At 36.3% G+C, this 16,800-nt stretch overlaps 3 protein-coding genes and 1 pseudogene across 5 annotated transcripts in view; 1 reads left to right on the top strand and 3 right to left on the bottom strand.

Annotated features, from left to right (window-relative positions):
- Positions 1 to 1,766, bottom strand: part of xpo6 (exportin 6) — a 40,750-nt gene extending 38,984 nt beyond the window's left edge. Inside the window, exons 1-2 of the mRNA XM_039686391.2 lie at positions 1,255 to 1,766; positions 20 to 110 (exon numbers count right to left, since the gene is read on the bottom strand). Of these exons, the coding sequence (XP_039542325.1) occupies positions 20 to 110; positions 1,255 to 1,257 (94 nt within the window). The 5' untranslated portion in view covers positions 1,258 to 1,766. The remainder of the gene's footprint in view (positions 1 to 19; positions 111 to 1,254) is intronic.
- Positions 1,767 to 3,273: 1,507 nt separating this feature from the next.
- antkmt (adenine nucleotide translocase lysine methyltransferase) lies at positions 3,274 to 7,862 on the bottom strand. Of its 3 annotated transcripts, none has more exons than XM_039686436.2 (7): positions 7,781 to 7,862; positions 6,633 to 6,689; positions 6,394 to 6,557; positions 6,205 to 6,309; positions 5,547 to 5,687; positions 3,870 to 3,920; positions 3,274 to 3,773 (listed from the first exon to the last, which is right to left on the bottom strand). In XM_039686436.2, exons 3-7 carry the CDS (start codon positions 6,553 to 6,555, stop codon positions 3,585 to 3,587), a joined length of 648 nt encoding a protein of 215 aa, XP_039542370.1. In that variant the 5' UTR covers positions 6,556 to 6,557; positions 6,633 to 6,689; positions 7,781 to 7,862; the 3' UTR covers positions 3,274 to 3,584. The 3 variants fall into 3 exon arrangements, with proteins under 3 accessions (XP_039542370.1, XP_088984939.1, XP_088984940.1); XM_089128813.1 differs by having other exon boundaries at positions 6,633 to 6,805; positions 7,781 to 7,852; XM_089128814.1 differs by having other exon boundaries at positions 6,633 to 6,802; positions 7,781 to 7,804.
- A 374-nt stretch (positions 7,863 to 8,236) lies between these two features.
- On the bottom strand, positions 8,237 to 13,548 carry LOC148982068 (uncharacterized). The gene is made up of 4 exons (XM_089128815.1): positions 13,369 to 13,548; positions 12,941 to 13,044; positions 11,669 to 11,795; positions 8,237 to 9,508 (listed from the first exon to the last, which is right to left on the bottom strand). The coding sequence occupies exons 1-4, from the start codon at positions 13,455 to 13,457 to the stop codon at positions 9,238 to 9,240; spliced, it is 591 nt and encodes a 196-aa protein (XP_088984941.1). The 5' UTR covers positions 13,458 to 13,548; the 3' UTR covers positions 8,237 to 9,237.
- Positions 10,273 to 11,224, top strand: LOC148982069 (uncharacterized; annotated as a pseudogene).
- Positions 13,549 to 16,800: the final 3,252 nt, after the last annotated feature.

The raw sequence follows: 16,800 nt of genomic DNA, 5'->3' as shown, positions 1-16,800 counted from the left end.
GGGTCAGGCGTATACTCACCGATCTCTCTCTTGCGGTCATTGGTGGTGCAGCTGTGAAAAAACTCGGTCATAAGACTCTCCAGGGCCCGTAAGGAGGACTCCTCAGACGCCTGAAGACACAAGAGAGAGAGAGAGAGATGACAAGATAAGGCATTTCAGTCTGAACTTTTAATGCAACCATGCAATGCAGCAAACACTAATCGTATCGTATATAATCGAACTGTAAATCCACAATGAAAGGATTTTTCCCATCACAGAATTCCCATTTTTGACTAACCAATATATTCCTCAAACGTTTTCACTACCGATCTGCAAACTCCCATCAATCATTGCGGCACTATTACACATCACAGTTACTGTTTTTGGACCGTTTCATGCTTTGGAGGCTTTATTTACACTGTTAGTCATTATTTAATTACCGTCCTGTCACGTACGACTGACTTCTGTGGGACACAAACGAAGATTTGTTCTTCAAAGTATGGGTTGGACCATCATGAGGATGATACAATGATGTAAATACTTGTTTGGGAGGGTTAATTTATTTTATTGGGCTACTTTAATTTACCCTTAAAGACTGTGTGAGATGTATCATGTTGTTTTTATTCTCAAAAATTGCTTTTTTTTCAGTGCTCGAAATACTTCTCACATTAAAAAGAGTGAGAATGCACTGAAGAGTGAAAGAATTGCTTGGAAGGCGAAAGCAGGAAGTGGGCTGGTGATGATGAAGATGACGATGACGATGCGCCGGGTTCTGAATTCTTCGTATGAGTCACAACACGTTGCATTGCTCCTGCGTGACGTCACAGAATAGCAGAAGAATGCCTTTGGTTTCCTCATACTGTACAGACTGTCAATAAGTCGAGAGGACACCGTTACATTCACACAGAAGCAGCTGTGCTCGGTTTCATTTGTGTGACTATCGCCTTGTTTCATCCCTTAATGACAAAACAACGTATGCATTTGATTTACCTTCTTATCTGACAGATCTATGTCTGCTATGGGTCTCAAAATATATCATATTACGGAAATACGCACATAAAAATAAGTGTTTTTGACAGGTGCTTAAATCAAATCAGTGCTTCAAACACAATGTCATGTGATAATTTACTGATGAAGCACAGAGGCTTCAAAAGCAATGCAACCTCCTCCAGGCATTGGTGCACATATAAAGGTTCACGATTACATAAGAGATCAAATAAATAAGTCAGTGTCTTATACATATACATAGATTTGCTTTATATAATATTGACTCACCATGCCCAGGGTTTTTGAGCTTTTATGCGGCTATGATATGAGATGAATCGTGATCTGCTCGCTCATGCTTGATGCTTCCTATGGGGCCTTTGTGTTTCACCTTCTAGAAGCACCGAAACCCCGCATCACTGTCCCGCACACGCCCGGTGGACCCCGGGTTCGGGCTCCGGGACACTTGTTATTATTGTTGAACTAGCGCGAGACTGGAACTGACGCTGCCTGGATACACGGAGACAACCCGCATTAAACTACAGCGAAACAGAGAGAATATCAACCAAACAGCGGTCTTAAAAATGTGCCGGGACTCTCTTCTTCACGCCTCGGGTGGTGTTCGCGCTGTGTGGGACTCGGAGCTTTAATTTGAGCCCTCAGAAGTCTGACAGTGCCACTCCTTGGGTTAGTGGGATCTCTGTTTCCGTGCAGGCCTCTCGTTGCTTCCTCTCATCTGCCCATTAACCTAACGGAAGTGACATGTTGTCCTCACAGAATCAGCATGAAAGCGTAGAACGGAAAATAATGTGGAAGACGGTGTACTTAGATGGGCGGGGCTTAAAGAGTCGAAGCTGTTTCTAATTGGTCAGGAGCGACGGGTCTAAAAAATGAGGTGATTCTTTAGTTAGGTTTTTTTCCCCCGACCAAAACATTTAGCAATTATTTATTTTATTTGGAAAATTTCTTCAATTTTATAAATTGTAAATAAATTCATATCATACATTATGTTTTTTGGGAGAAACAACAATCAAAAAAGCTCCGAAAACATGTAACAAAATGTATGTGGGTTTTTTTTTTTGGCAACTAATGTTGATAATAATAATAACAATAATAACAATTATAATTTATAAATACTTTGAACTGAAACTATCAGTTTATTATATTTGTTATTTATTTGTACGATTTGCATTATTTATATCGCTCAAACTGTATAGCGTGACGCTAGCAACACCAAGGTCATGGGTTAATTTCTGCCAAATGGACAAATAATACAATTCAAGTGTATTTATGTGTTTGTTTTTCTGTTTATCTATTTATTTCAGAACAAAAATATCTACCAACACAGCTCACATGATCATACCAAAATCTACTTAAACGTTGTGAAATGTATTGCAGGACATTTAGATTCATTTTTTAAAAGTGGATGAAAACATTTAAAAAGTAGTTTCATTTTAAACACCGTTTTCTTTCGCTTTAGACATCACGTGGTACATGTTACGTTTCTAAGTCTAATCCGGATTATACTTTAAATACGTTCAGAGTTGATTCAGATGATTTGAGATTTTTGTAATCATTTTAATTAAATGATTATACTTTGAATAATGAGAATATATCCAATAAGACATAAGTTGAGATCTAAAGTGTCTCAATCATAGGGGACTCGGCGTTGTGAGCCGTCAAGCGCCCCTGGAGGAAGACTGTAATTAGGAACTAGTTACTGGATGCTTTTACTCAAACTATTAATCTACCGGAAGTGAAATCTTAATCTTAGACCGGATGAAACCGGCCGCAACAAGACACGTTAGTACAGTATGCACTATGAGTGCAGGTATTGCCTCATTATTATTACACATATGCATCCTCTAAAGCATAAAGCCATCTAAACGAACTAGCTCGTCAAAGGCATTTATGTAGTTTCTCATATAAAATCCCCATTTATATGATACATGTTTTCTTTCCAGTTACATTATTGGGTTTTCTTGTATTATAGAACTGTTGAGTATTATATTGTGTACTTCTAATCAGTAAAATGTATTGTGTATATGTGTGTGTTATTGTATTATCCGGCCAATATTATAAAGCTTTGGTACTTCTTGTTTGTGCAGATACATGCACTTCTGAATCGTGAGAATCAGTCTGTCATTTCTGAACTTGAAAGGGAAGAGCTTGCCGTTCTCTTCTTGCTCATTGTTTCATGTGGTTTGCGCAACGACTTCACATTAGGCAACCCATCAACTCAAGTACATGTGTAGTAGACTGCAGACTACGCAGTAAACATTCAGAAACATACACTCCTCACACAATATATTATTTAAAGATGACTCACAATATATGTGGTTTATTTCCTTTTTTCTGAAAAAGAGAAACACTTACAGAGACTGTACACTTGACATTATCTAGGTCACATTAAGAAACAGGAAGTCATCCACGGGTTTGAACCCTTTAAGGAACACTCACAGACACCGACTTGTTTTTCGACATCTTATGTGTTGTTTCGCTTAGCACAATAAAAATGATATAATTCATATTTAAAAGTTTCTTTTTAAAACATTCTGTGCATCAAACAATTCTGTAAAACATGATAAAACAAAAACCAAGCTAAATTAATAAAACGTTTCTCATCTGGAGGCGTTTGTATCCTGTGATTGGTAGCGGCGTCTCAGTTCTTGAATGCGATAGGCCCACGCTCTGTCTGCACCTTCACCCTCTAGTTTGCACGCCGTCCAATCAGGAAACGGAAAACGTCCCGCCACAATCAAAGCGTCTTCAGGGAGCTCAGCCAGTAGCTTCTTTTGTAAAAGACTTAACTGATAAACACACAGCACATGGTGCAAATGCATGAACTGATTGAATAGAGTCTATTGCATCTTATTCAATGATTTAGGAACCGCTGAGGGACTTACCACGCTAGGGGCTAGAAATACTGTGACATTTTTATACGCCGAGAGATCAACCTAAAAATACACATGCAAAAACACAAATTTAGAAAACATATCTTGCTTCTGTATGAGAAATGTCTATGAGAATTTAGGACAGTGTATTTATATGAGAGGATCTGTTTGAGTATATTATAGTATTTTAGGTGTTTATATGTTCAAAGTACCTAATATGGGTGTTTAAAAGCACTTGAATGAATGAGAGCGTGATAATATAATGTTTTAAAGCATTAAACTGAAAAAGGCATTCATTTTGACAGCACTAATATTGAAAAAAAAAAAAAAAAAATATATATATATATATACACAAATATTTTACCCAGTTATTAAACCATTCAAGAACGAAAAGGAAAAAAGCAGTGGCGCGCTCTGTGAATAAAAACTTGACTGACCCGAAGAGCACAACTGTCAAAATGGCCATTTTTGTTGATTTTAAAAAGTCTTAAATGTGCTGTGAGAAAATTGGATGCATTTCAGATGCGTGGCATGTGCATCAGGACTTCTTAAAGTGACAGCAGCCCAATAAATCTGATGCAGTCATTAATGTTAAAGAACAAAAGACAAAATCAATAAGGATTAATCTATTTCCAATTTATATTTTATGCATATACTGTTTACAGTTCATGTGAAGATGGTTTTAAGGTCAATTAAAAGTTGTTATATTTTCAAAGGGATACTTCACTTTGAAATTATTTTTTGGTATGTTTTATCTTACCTCAATGGCATCCAAGATGTAGGTGTCTTTGTTTCCGCAGTAGTTTCAATTTTGATATTTTTAGGTCAAACCGTTCTTGTCTGTCAGTCATATAATGAAGGTCTATGGTCACCACCTCAAAGAGCATGCACAGAGAAGTCCAGATTAAACATGATTTAATGACTCGTAAATGTAAGTACACATTGATGGCCTAAGACACGAAACGAGCGGACTTCTCTGTGCATGCTCTTTGAGGTGGTGACCATAGACCTCCATTATATGACTGACAGACAAGAACGGTTTGACCTAAAAATATCAAAATTGAAAATACTGCGGAAACAAAGAAACCGACATCTTGGATGTCCTTGAGGTAAACTATCCCTTTAAAGCCTATTCATTTTTTAGTTATACTGTAATTTTGAATGACTACAATTAATGGCTAAAATTTAAGAAAATATTAGTTTAATAGAGACAGCAGTATCAGTGATACTAGCTTTCATTTATAGTACTTAGGGAAAAGTATTTAAAATACACTGTCTTTATGTTGTTTCTGTATTAATATGGAGATTCAATGTGAAAATATTAAAATATTGTTAATATGGAATTTATCATGATTAATTACAGAAAAATGTGTGATTAATTGATTGACAGCACTCTGTCTTTCGGCTTGCTCCCATTTTTTGGGGGATCGCCACAGCACAGCTGATTTGGCATTGATTGACAGCACGCACACACACACCTACATAAATATTTATATTATATATTTATATACACACACTAAACATACACACACACACTCACACATACAGTATATATATATATATATATATATATACTGTATATAATATATAATGCATTAAAAATATGTATAATATGGGTGTATAATGTCGGGGTAAAATATTTGTATAATCTGTTTGGACATAATTTTGATTGTTAGACATTTACAATACCTTCCACAGGTCCTCTCGCTGATATGAAACACTTCTGTGGAGTCCAGCTCTCCACGCATGAAAGCGTGCGAGACGAACAAGCCAAGGATTGAGTTCAAAACCAACAGCTGGAGAGAAACCCTCACGACACGCTTCTAACACCTGCACAACAAACACAAAAGCACATATAATAACATTCAAAAGTGGGAAAAAATATACATATATATATTTTTTGAAATTCATTCATTCAGCAAGTATACATTAATTTGATCAAAAGTGACAGTTAAGACAATTATAATGTTACAAAAGATTTCTATTTCAAATACTGTAAATGCTGTTCTTTTGTGAGAAAATATATATCATAATTTCCACACAAAAAAATGAAGCAGCAAAAACTGTTTTTAACAATTGCAATAGAAATATTAAATATTATCATATTATAATGATTTTTTTTAGGATCATAAGACTGAAGACCGGAGTAATGATGCTGAAAATTCAGCTTTACCATCACAATTACATTTTAAAAACAGAAAACAACTATTTTGAACAGTAATAATATTTCACAATATTACTGACTGATCAAATAAATGCAGCCTTGGTGAGCATAAGAGACTTCTTTCAAAAACATCTAAAAATCTTAAGGACCCCAAACTAAATGAAAAATATGAGGATCACTTACAATCCTGCCGTCCCCTGATCCCAGGTCAGCGATGCCTCCGGATCTGCCCTTCAGGAGAGTCATGACGTTACACACTTGAGCTCTGCTCGCTGGCATATAAGGCACCTGAAACACAAACACAGCTGTTATTGGGCTAATCAATCCCTCATCATGTGCCGCATTAATACCGACACACTCCTCAAACCTCACCTGTAGTTTGAGCGGCACCCGGCGAAACCCCGGCATTAGGATTCCTGCCCAGACGGCGTAGACCGCCAGACCCGTGCCGGCCGTCAGCTGCAGGATCTGCCAGCCGCCCAGACGCCGCTCTCTGAACTCGGACAGCATCTCCTCCTGTATGTCGTCTTCCATGGCTATAGAGATGAACACTGTATGACTATATCAGATCATATTTTATATCGTTTTTCATTTTCAGATTTCACACATACCTGAGCAATGGGTCGATGCCTAAAAGTTGCTTAGTGGTTTGAGGTCCAGGCTTGGACCTGAAGTTGCAGGGTGAAGAAATTCACTTTTGAGTGATGAAGTTAGATTGCAGATCTGAATTGTACCATCTATCCCTTATATTGGAGGAACTGAACAATTTGGCTGCCCGGTTCTTCTAGGAATGTGTTATTACATTGTTAGTTCATGAAGATGAGTCGTAACAGATGGTTGTGAGCCATCAGAGACATACTGTATATTGTGACTACTTGTGGCTTTGCACAGTATCTCTTATTCCTGTCAATCTTTAATGTTTTAACAATATTATTGATCTGTCTGCATTGACACCATTAAATGAGAACTGAACTGAGCTGGACAATGACATCATGGTTTTCTCCAGTGCTTGTATAGATAAATAAACTAAATTTATAACTTTTTTACAGCAAAAATTAACCATCATATTTTTTTGCTGAACAGCTGAAACTAATTTTGTTGCTTTTTTTTTTTTCATGTTTTCACTGTAAATTTGCTTTGTACCAGTCTGTAAAAATCGCTATATAATTAGATATGATGAGTATCTTGAGATGACTTGACAAGATCCCAAAAATCATTATATACTTATAATAAACACATAATGTAATAATTTAATATTAACATAATGTATTCATTTAATAATAATTTAATTTAATAATGTAACACTTGGTTATATTGCCTTTTACCTCAACAAAATGCCACCAATTTCCAATAAAGCCATTTTATTGACATGTAAGTTATTTTATTGACACATCTTTTGAGTTGAAACTTACAGTAAACCCACTGTGTGTGTGTGTGTGTGTGTGTGTGTGTGTGTGTGTGTGTGTGTGTGTTGTGTTGTGTTAATTTAGGTACCCTTTCCACAAATATTATGTCTAAAAGGCTAATTATGATTAGAAACGACTCACATAAAAATGCACAATTTCCTAAATATGAAGATATTTGTCAAAAAAAGTGAAACATTCACATTTCTAGAGGTCAGTCAGTTTTGTTTTACTTAATATAACAACACATACATATCAAAATCATGCACTGAACGTGTTAAACGCCTTATTTTATAAAGTAGAATACGAAAACAATTTACAACCTCTGAACAAACATTCAAACACAACCAACTAACCTTCAATGTACGCGGTCTGAACATATTTACAGCAGTAAAATAACTTCCGGTTTTGGATTATTCAAAATAAAGGTCTGGCGACTTGACCCATAATTCAAAATTAAAGTATCATAATGGGGTTTTAAAAATCAATATATTCATGGGTTTTAGTCATGAATTATTATTATTTTATTTATTTTTTTTAAATAATAAAATAAAATAATAAAATAAACATTTATTATTCGTTCCTTCAAGCTAATTGGAACTGTCTCTTTAACAAGCGATAAAATTTACATCATCTGGCATAAAATCTAGTTACATCATGACACATTTCTCGATGAAAACTGTTTAACTTGTCGGGTAAATTAGCACACATTTCACTGATGCTCTGTGAACAATAGCCGACTGCATTGATTACAGAATCTGTTTACTGTCTTTGGTTCAGATGATGGCGCTCTTATAAAGGGAGAGTCCTCATGACCAGACTGACCATTTATTTTCATTTCAACAAACCATCATTACAAAGAATGTATCAGGCATATATTGCATGAATTTGCCAATAAAAAAAAAACATTATAAACACGATCCTGATTCAGACATTTGAAACAGCCTAGGCTACTGTTAATCTTATGCAGCACCAAAATCATGTTTTGCTAGTTTGGTAAGATCATATATAAGAAACAGAGAATGATTGACTGTTTTTCCCCATCCAGCACATCTGCTTTTATGATGACGAAAGCCAAATGAATTATTAATGTTCAGATTTAGCACAGAGATTAAACAAAATCATCACTTCAGAAGTTCAGATCTCTTACAATGATCGTCAGAAGAGGATAGACACTGTCCATCAGAAATATTTCATCATTTTAGTATTTTCAGTTCTTCAGTAGCCTACTGGTGAATATTTTCCCATTATAACTGTAAGCCGTTGTTTCCTTTTTTTAAGGTAGTAGCTTATTATTGAAGCTTATTTACTTGTAGCTTATGAAGCATGCAACAATGAGATGCTAAACACACTGATATGCTTATTAAGTAATGTGCCCTGATAAACATGCTAAAACATATTAATATATGCGTGGGAGTTTGGAATACAGTATAGATTATAAGCTCTAGTGAATCGGTAAAAGAGGGGGAAAAGTAAACATTTTCAATATTTAATGCATCCCTTTGATTTTGTTTTTTAACTCACAATCTCATATTTTCTCCACTAGTATTAAAAGATTAATTTGTGATATGACATAATATACATTTTAGTTAATATTTCTAAACGCAAAGGCTAAAAGTCAAAATATACATTACTCTATACAAATAACCTTTCATATGCGGCATATTCCATAAAGCCAGTTTATGACTTGACTAAGTCTGTATATTTTGTAATATAAAACATTGTAAATCCCAGAAGCTCTGCATTGAATTCTGACAGGCGGATCTCTGGGAAAGCATCATGATTATGTGTCCAGATGTGCTGTCCTCTCCTGCTAGGTGCCAGGACCTCGTCTGGCTCTCCTCTGAGCCCACAGCACTTTACCTGGGACTTTTACAGGACTCTTCGCTGGGATCTGTTGTGGGAATCTCTTGACAGAGACTTTCTGGGATGTCCAGAGTTTTGGCTTGGGAAATTTCCCTGCTTGGATCTCGTCCACAAAGCTTTCCACTTTGTCAAACTTGTTGGTTAGCTTGGCCAGGTTCTCCTTCAGAGTGTCGAACTGCTTATAGAGATCTCCCACCGCATCCGACAGCGGCTGGATCCTGTGCACAACAAACACAACATCAGATGTATACAGAAAAAACACAAGGATTAAATATTCATAAATAGTCCTGCATAAATTATGCCTTAAATCATGTGGTTTGGATGAAATTCTTTGGATTGTGAAAGTAAGTACTGGCCTGGCAACCACACATCCTAACCTCTTAGCAATTAACCCCATGGCAACTGTATACCTACAACACAGTAACATTGTTTTGCACAGGCGAGCACCGCTGACTTTATCTTCAGAAATTGTAGAAATGGAATATTTTATTACTATACATGAGGTTTTGACATCATAATAATTTTACAATTAATTATAATGTTATTAATTATAATCTATCTCTGTCCATCCATCCTTACTTTCATCTGTCCATCCATCCATTCATCAATTTTTATACTTTCATCTGTCCATCCATCCATTCATCCGTCCATCCATACTTCCATCTGTCCATCATCCATCCATACTTCCATCTGTCTATCCATCTTTCCATCCATCCATCCTAACTTTCATTTGTCCATCCATCCTGTAATCATCCATTCTTATGCTTGCATCTGTCCACCCAGCCATTCATCCATGCATCCGTATATCCTTTCATCTGTCCATCCATCCATCCTTCCATTCATCCATCCATCCATACTTCCATCCATCCATCCATCCATCCATCCTTCCATCCATCCATACTTTCATCTGACCATCATCCATCCATACTTCCATCTGTCTATCCATCCATACTTTCATCTCTCCATCCATCATCCCCACTTTCATCTGTCCATCCATCCTTCCATCCATCCATCCATCCATCCATACTTTCATCTCTCCATCCATCCATCTGTATATCTTTTCATCTGTCCATCCATACTTCCATCTGTCCATCCATCCATCCATACTTTCATCTGTCTGTCCATCCATCCTTTCATCCATCCATCCTAACTTTCATCTGTCCGTCCATCCATCCATACTTCCATCTGTCCTTTCATCCATCCATCCTAACTTCCATCTGTACATCCATCCATCCATCCATACTTCCATCTGCCCATCATCCATCCATACTTCCATCTGTCCATCATCCATCCATCCTAACTTCCATCTGTACATCCATCCATCCATACTTCCATCTGCCCATCATCCATCCATACTTCCATCTGTCCATCATCCATCCATACTTCCATCTGTCTATCCATCTTTGCATCCATCATCCCCACTTTCATCTGTCCATCCATCCTTCCATCCATGCATCCATCCATCCTTCCATCCATCCATCCATCCATCCATCCATCCATGCATCCATCCATCCATCCATCCATCCATCCTTCCATCCATCCTTCCATCTATCCATCCATCCATCCATCCATGCATCCATGCATCCATCCATCCATCCTTCCATCCATGCATCCATCCATCCATCCTTCCATCCATCCATCCATCCTTCCATTCATCCATCCATCTATTCATCCTTCCATTCATCCATCCATCTATTCACCCTTCCATCCATTCATTCTTGCATTCATCCATCCATCTATTCACCCTTCCATGCATCCATCCATCCATCCTTCCATCCATTCATCCATCCATCCATCCATCCATCCATCCATCTATTCACCCTTCCATCCATCCTTCCATCCATTCATCCATCCATCCATCTATTCACCCTTCCATCCATCCATCCATCCATCCATACTTCCACCCTTCCATCCATCCATCCATATCTTATTAGCTTAGGTTATGAAAGTAAATTATGATCTGTAGAGTTAGAAATGATGTAGTAATTATACACATGAAGTCTTTCATCCATGACTGATGGTTTATGAAGCCGCTGCACAGATTTTAGGCTCAGGATCAAAGGTCCTGCACCTTGAGAAGGCGGCATATTGAGCAGATTAAGTGGTTCATTTCAGTCAAAGCATTTTTGGATTATTAATCATTTCCTTTAATGGCATGTGATCCTAAGTTTCTCCAGTTGCTGTGAAAAAAAAAAAAAGAAACAGAAAGGAAAATGTCACAGAGAAAATGGCCAGATGGCCTCAGACTGGAGTGGACTGCAATATGTGCCCATGGACAGACTAGCTTTGGTTTCCATTAGGAAAGTCACAGAAAACACCTCGTTTCATGAAACCAAACACCTACAAAAGTTACAACAACAACAGATTTCACATCATACCTGTTATATTCGGGTAAGATGGACGCATGATCGTTGACCAGCATGTCTTTGACCTGGTACATGATGGCGTATTTCCAGTTGTCCAGGACCTGCGTCAGGTTTGAACAGCTCTTGCCATTCGGTTTGTCTGTGACAAGCAAACACAACTTCACACTGAGCTTATGCTTATATGAAAACTATATGAAAAATAAAAACAGCGATCCACCATTTGTGCTGAAAGACGTTTGTTTCAGATGAGGCTAAACCTTTTTGGGATCGTTCTTACTATCTACATTTTAATATGCTACATTTCAGCTCAAGTTTTATTAATTCTGTTGTGTGTTTCTGTTATTTTTATGTCTATGTTTTTACTTTTAGTATTAGTTTTAGATTTATTAGTACAGCAAGTGAAACTAATAAAATCTTGATTTAACTCAATTAAATTTATATATATATATATATATATATATATATATATTATTATTAATATGATCATACTTTAAATATATATCTATTATTGTTAAAGTTTATTTTATTTCAAGTTTTTTATGTTTTTAGATTTAGTTTTGGTTAACTATAATAACTGTGATCCATTCTGATCCATTTTCCTTCAATTTTTTTTTTAAGTCAGTAACTTAGGATTTCATTAATGCTTTTTGTGTGTGCTAGAAAACAACAACAAAAAATACACAAATCAGTGTTTTAGACGTTGTCCAAAGTGAAAAGGGTTGTAAAACGTACGACCCTCATGTGAAATAAATGTAAAACAGCACATATAATGTTTTATTTCCAGAAAAAATGTGCAAAAATATGTCCATTTAAGAGTTCTGCCCCATAAACAATATATTCTGAAAGTTTAGAATCTTTCACTTATACTTATATTAAAAAAATACACTGTAAAACCATATTGTTGGTTTAACTTAAAACAATGAAGTAACCTGGTTGCCTTAAAATTTTAAGTTCATTGAAATAGAAAAATTGAGTTAATACAATGGAGATTGATTTAATCATCAGAAACTCAAAATATTGTGTTATCTGAACCACATAAATTATTTAAATTGATTTGACAAAAGAAAAAATGTTGTGATTACAAATCATGAACATATTCAGAACTCATTAATATTGTTGAGATGCTACAGATAAAAAAAATATTGATCCTCTAATACAAACATTTGCATTATGTCAGCACAACTGCTCTTCAAGAGTGAAATTATTAAGATCGGTCAGGATTTTTTCTCACATCACCTGTTCTAATAATAAAAAAATGAAAAATAAAAGTCGAAGGGATTTTACCTCGGTGGTCCCACTCAGACGTGTCCTGGGTCAGTTTCTTCTGGGCCGCACACAGACACAGCAGCGACAGCAGGTTCAGAGTGCTCTTCATCTTCATCCTCATCCTCCTCAGAGAAACAACAACCATGTTATTCAGGACAGTGCAAAGCTACAGAATCTGAGAATCTGATTATCTCGGGCTTTTAAAAGAGTTCATGATCTTCAGCATATGCTTCACACATTCAAGAAAACCTTCAATATTGAAAAAAAGAGTTCAATAAAATCTGATGAAGGGCTTCATTGACTGTCTGGTAAACAGATTGTTGTAAATACTGAGCAGATGCAGAAAACGCAGAGTCTCAAAATGCTCCAAACGAGATCTCACTGGAACAGTTAAAGGTCATATTGTGTGTTGGAATAATATCCGAGGTGCGGTCCAGGGTAAATACCTCAGTTCGTGCTGGGAGATTGTTCCGGTGGTCATCGGAGTTGAATGCATGAAATAATCCCCGTTACTGAGATTCAAGTGAAGGAACATAACTGCGTCTGCTGGTTTATAGCAATATACCACGCTCCAAAATCCTTCCCTCGACCTGTTCCCACCCCCTCGACAGAGACAAACATGACATCACCTCATCTCATCACCAGTTTCATTGTAACTGAGATTTCCTTACTGTAATATCCTAAATATTTCTAGATGCTATTGACATGGAGTCTCCTGCTTCTTAGATGCTCTATATGCTTTATTATATTTAATTATTTTAATTTTAGTTCAGTCATTTTGTTGTGTTTTTTTCATTTTGATTTGTGTTCTTTTTTTCTTTTCTTTTAAATATGTCTAAATAGTTTTTATATCAGTTTTACTTTAATGAGAAATGTTTCTTTGGCAGATACAGCCAAATATTGTTTTGTTTTTTTTAATATTTAATATTCATATTAAATTTAATTTCAGTTCATATTGATTTTAGTAAAAAAAAAAAAAAAAGTATTTTTATGGTTTTATTTTTAATAACCCTGGCTAACATTTGTCTCCACCAACTGCAATAAACATATCTCAATATGAACTCAAGCATTTCTCATCAAATTCTTGCAAGACTAAATGATCTGCGGCACATTCATTTAACCACTCTATAACTTTACTGTATGACACAACCATTGACTAATTTCTGTGTTTTGTTTTATTTATTTTTGTAGTCAGAAAGAATTATTGAAGAACCTTCTACGTTCATTTAGCTGTTCTTAGGTTTTGATCATTGAATTAAATTCTCTACTGTCTCTTAAAGACTAAAAACAGTTCAATATACATGAAACTAATCGATTACCTTGCACTGAAACTGTCTTTTGGACCTTGAACTGTTTGGTTACCAGTAAAGTCCATTATATGGAGAAAAATCCTGGAATGTTTTCATCAAAAACCTTACTTTCTTTTCGACTGAGGAAAGAAAGACATGGACATCTTGAATGACATGGGGGTGAGTAAATTATCAGCAACGTTTTTTTTTTTTTTTAAAAGTGAAATAATCCTTTAAGAAAACTGGTTTGAATGACATAAGGACGAGAAAATGACAGAATTTTTGAGTGAACTGTCCCTTTAAGACTGATCACTTGATTTAGCAAACACCACTATTTAAAGCTACACTGTGTGATTTTTACCCCCATCTAGCGGTGAAAAGGTATATGACCATCCAGTGAATATTAGTTTCTGTTCCTCTCAATTCCGATTTCATTTTAACTCCTACGGTGGCCAATGTAGTCCAAGATTAACATGGCTTCCGGTTCGACCTCGTCCATGAGTGTTAACTCAAACGTAAACGCGAAAGGCGAAGCTTGAATTAACGGGTATGTCCCTCTTTGGCTAATGTACTTTCAAGATGGAGGGGCAACATGGCGACCGACATAAGAACCCCTTACCCGTATGTATTTTACAATGGTATTTTATACACTCACGAGAATACTTTATTACTTGAACGAAGTAAATATACATTAATGAACACATATATTTTTGAAAGAACTAAGTGTTTTTAGCTAAGAATAAACTAAAAGAGTTACACAGTGTAGCTTTAAAAGCTCTGTTTAAACAGATGTCCTCTTTGCAAATGATTTCTTTAAACCACAAATGGCTTCTCTTTATGGCTAAGGAGCTCATTTACTCTCTTCCAGACACTAGTCAAACAGAAACGAGGATCTCCCTCGTCCAGACCTTTTCCCATCACTGTGACTGAGGGGACGATAGTTATCAGCATAACTCTTGCTACATCACTTCCAGATCTGGGATCAATGCCAGCGGAGAAGTGTTTGATGTCACAGCATTCCTGCCGCTCCCAGTAAAGATCTGCTCAACATCTGGACCTGACGGATCATGGACGCGACACCAACACACAAGCTGAAGCTGCGCATTTGCAGACATTCTGTAGTAAAATATAACATCTTTAGAAGGCTGTAACAGGAAAGAATGAAATATTTCGTCATGATCTGGCCAGCGAAAAAGTATGCAGGGGAGGAAAAGGAAAAACGTGCTTCAACAGCAGATAGGATTGTGGCGGATTTGTGCTTCTTTGATATCAGTTATCCTTCTTGAGTGTGTTCAACATTTCATCCTCAATCACGTTTTCACTTAGTTTTATTTATTAAAAATGTGTCAATTCGCACATTTCTGACTTAAAGGAGTAGTTCACTTTAAAAAAAAACTTTTGCTGATAATTTACTCGCCCCCATGTCTTCCAAGATGTCAATGTCTTTCTTTCTTCAGTCGAAATGAAATTAAGGTTTTTGATGAAAACATTCCAGGATTTTTCTCCATATAATGGACTTCAATGGGAACCAAACGGTTCAAGGTCCAAAAGACAGTTTCAGAGCAAATGGTTCAAAGGGCTTTAAATGATTTCAGACGATGAATAAGGGTCTTATCAAGCGTAACGATGCCTTCAGATCACTTGGACGTGACTGTGGTTACAAGAGGTAAAAACGATATAAACGATATAAATACTGTTCGTTTTCTCACACAAACCGCTTGTTTCGTGTCTTAGGCCATCAATGTGTACTTACATTTACGAGTCATTAAATCATGTTTAATTTGGTCTTCTCTGTGCATGCTCTTTGAGGTGGTGACCATAGACCTCCATTATATGACTGACAGACAAGAACGGTTTGACCTAAAAATATCAAAATTGAAACTACTACAAAAACAAAGACACCTACATCTTGGATGCCCTTGAGGTAAACTAAAACAAACCAAAAAATAATTTCAAAGTGAACTATCCCTTTAACCGACCTGCACCTGTTGTTCTTTTGGAAAAATGAAAACCGGTCGTAGTAAAGCAATTCCCATTAGATTCACATTTCCAAAACAGTTCCGTATGTGCCTTGTGGGTGTTTTTGACTTCTGATAACTTGACTTCATTGTGCACAGAAATCACGTGACATTACTTAACCGTTTTCAAACGAGAAGCGAAAATAGATGTTCTGACTGGTTCGTATTTCGTGGACCCTTGTGAGAATGAGAATGTTTCTCATTGACCTTTTGAGCTTTCATTACATAAACTGCATGTTCTGAAATCGCAGAGAGGATCTGGCCAAGGCAGTTCCCTAGAGTCATGAGAGCATTACGTAATTCAACATTTGGAACAAATAACAGCTTGGCTTCGCCTCTTTTCGTATCAGTATAAACTCATTCATCATGACAATGCCAGACCGAGTGCTACAATAAAAAAACTACAGCATGTTCCCACCACATGCATCTCCAGTGTTTGTGAGAACTGTGAAGTGTGACAATAAACATCAAAGATCCAAACAGCTTCGAGTGATTTTGTAAAAAACTAAAGGCCATAGGTCTCAAAAACATGATCTTAGGCCATAGGTCTCAAAAACTCAATAAGGAGGAT

This window comes from Pimephales promelas, chromosome 3 (genome assembly GCF_988280905.1).
Source record: "Pimephales promelas chromosome 3, fPimPro1.hap1.1, whole genome shotgun sequence".
NCBI lineage: Eukaryota > Metazoa > Chordata > Actinopteri > Cypriniformes > Leuciscidae > Pimephales > Pimephales promelas.
This window is presented reverse-complemented; position numbering and strand designations above follow the sequence as displayed.

Coding starts and splice junctions, on each gene's coding strand:
- antkmt (XM_039686436.2), bottom strand. CDS start 6,555: ATGGAAGACGACATACAGGAGGAGATGCTGTCCGAGTTCAGAGAGCGG. Junction 6,310..6,393: donor GGGTGCCGCTCAAACTACAG/GTGAGGTTTGAG, acceptor TTTGTGTTTCAG/GTGCCTTATATGCCAGCGAG. Junction 5,688..6,204: donor GATCAGGGGACGGCAGGATT/GTAAGTGATCCT, acceptor TTTGTTGTGCAG/GTGTTAGAAGCGTGTCGTGA.
- LOC148982068 (XM_089128815.1), bottom strand. CDS start 13,457: ATGTTCCTTCACTTGAATCTCAGTAACGGGGATTATTTCATGCATTCA. Junction 13,045..13,368: donor ATCTCCCAGCACGAACTGAG/GTATTTACCCTG, acceptor TTCTCTGAGGAG/GATGAGGATGAAGATGAAGA. Junction 11,796..12,940: donor GTCTGAGTGGGACCACCGAG/GTAAAATCCCTT, acceptor TGCTTGTCACAG/ACAAACCGAATGGCAAGAGC.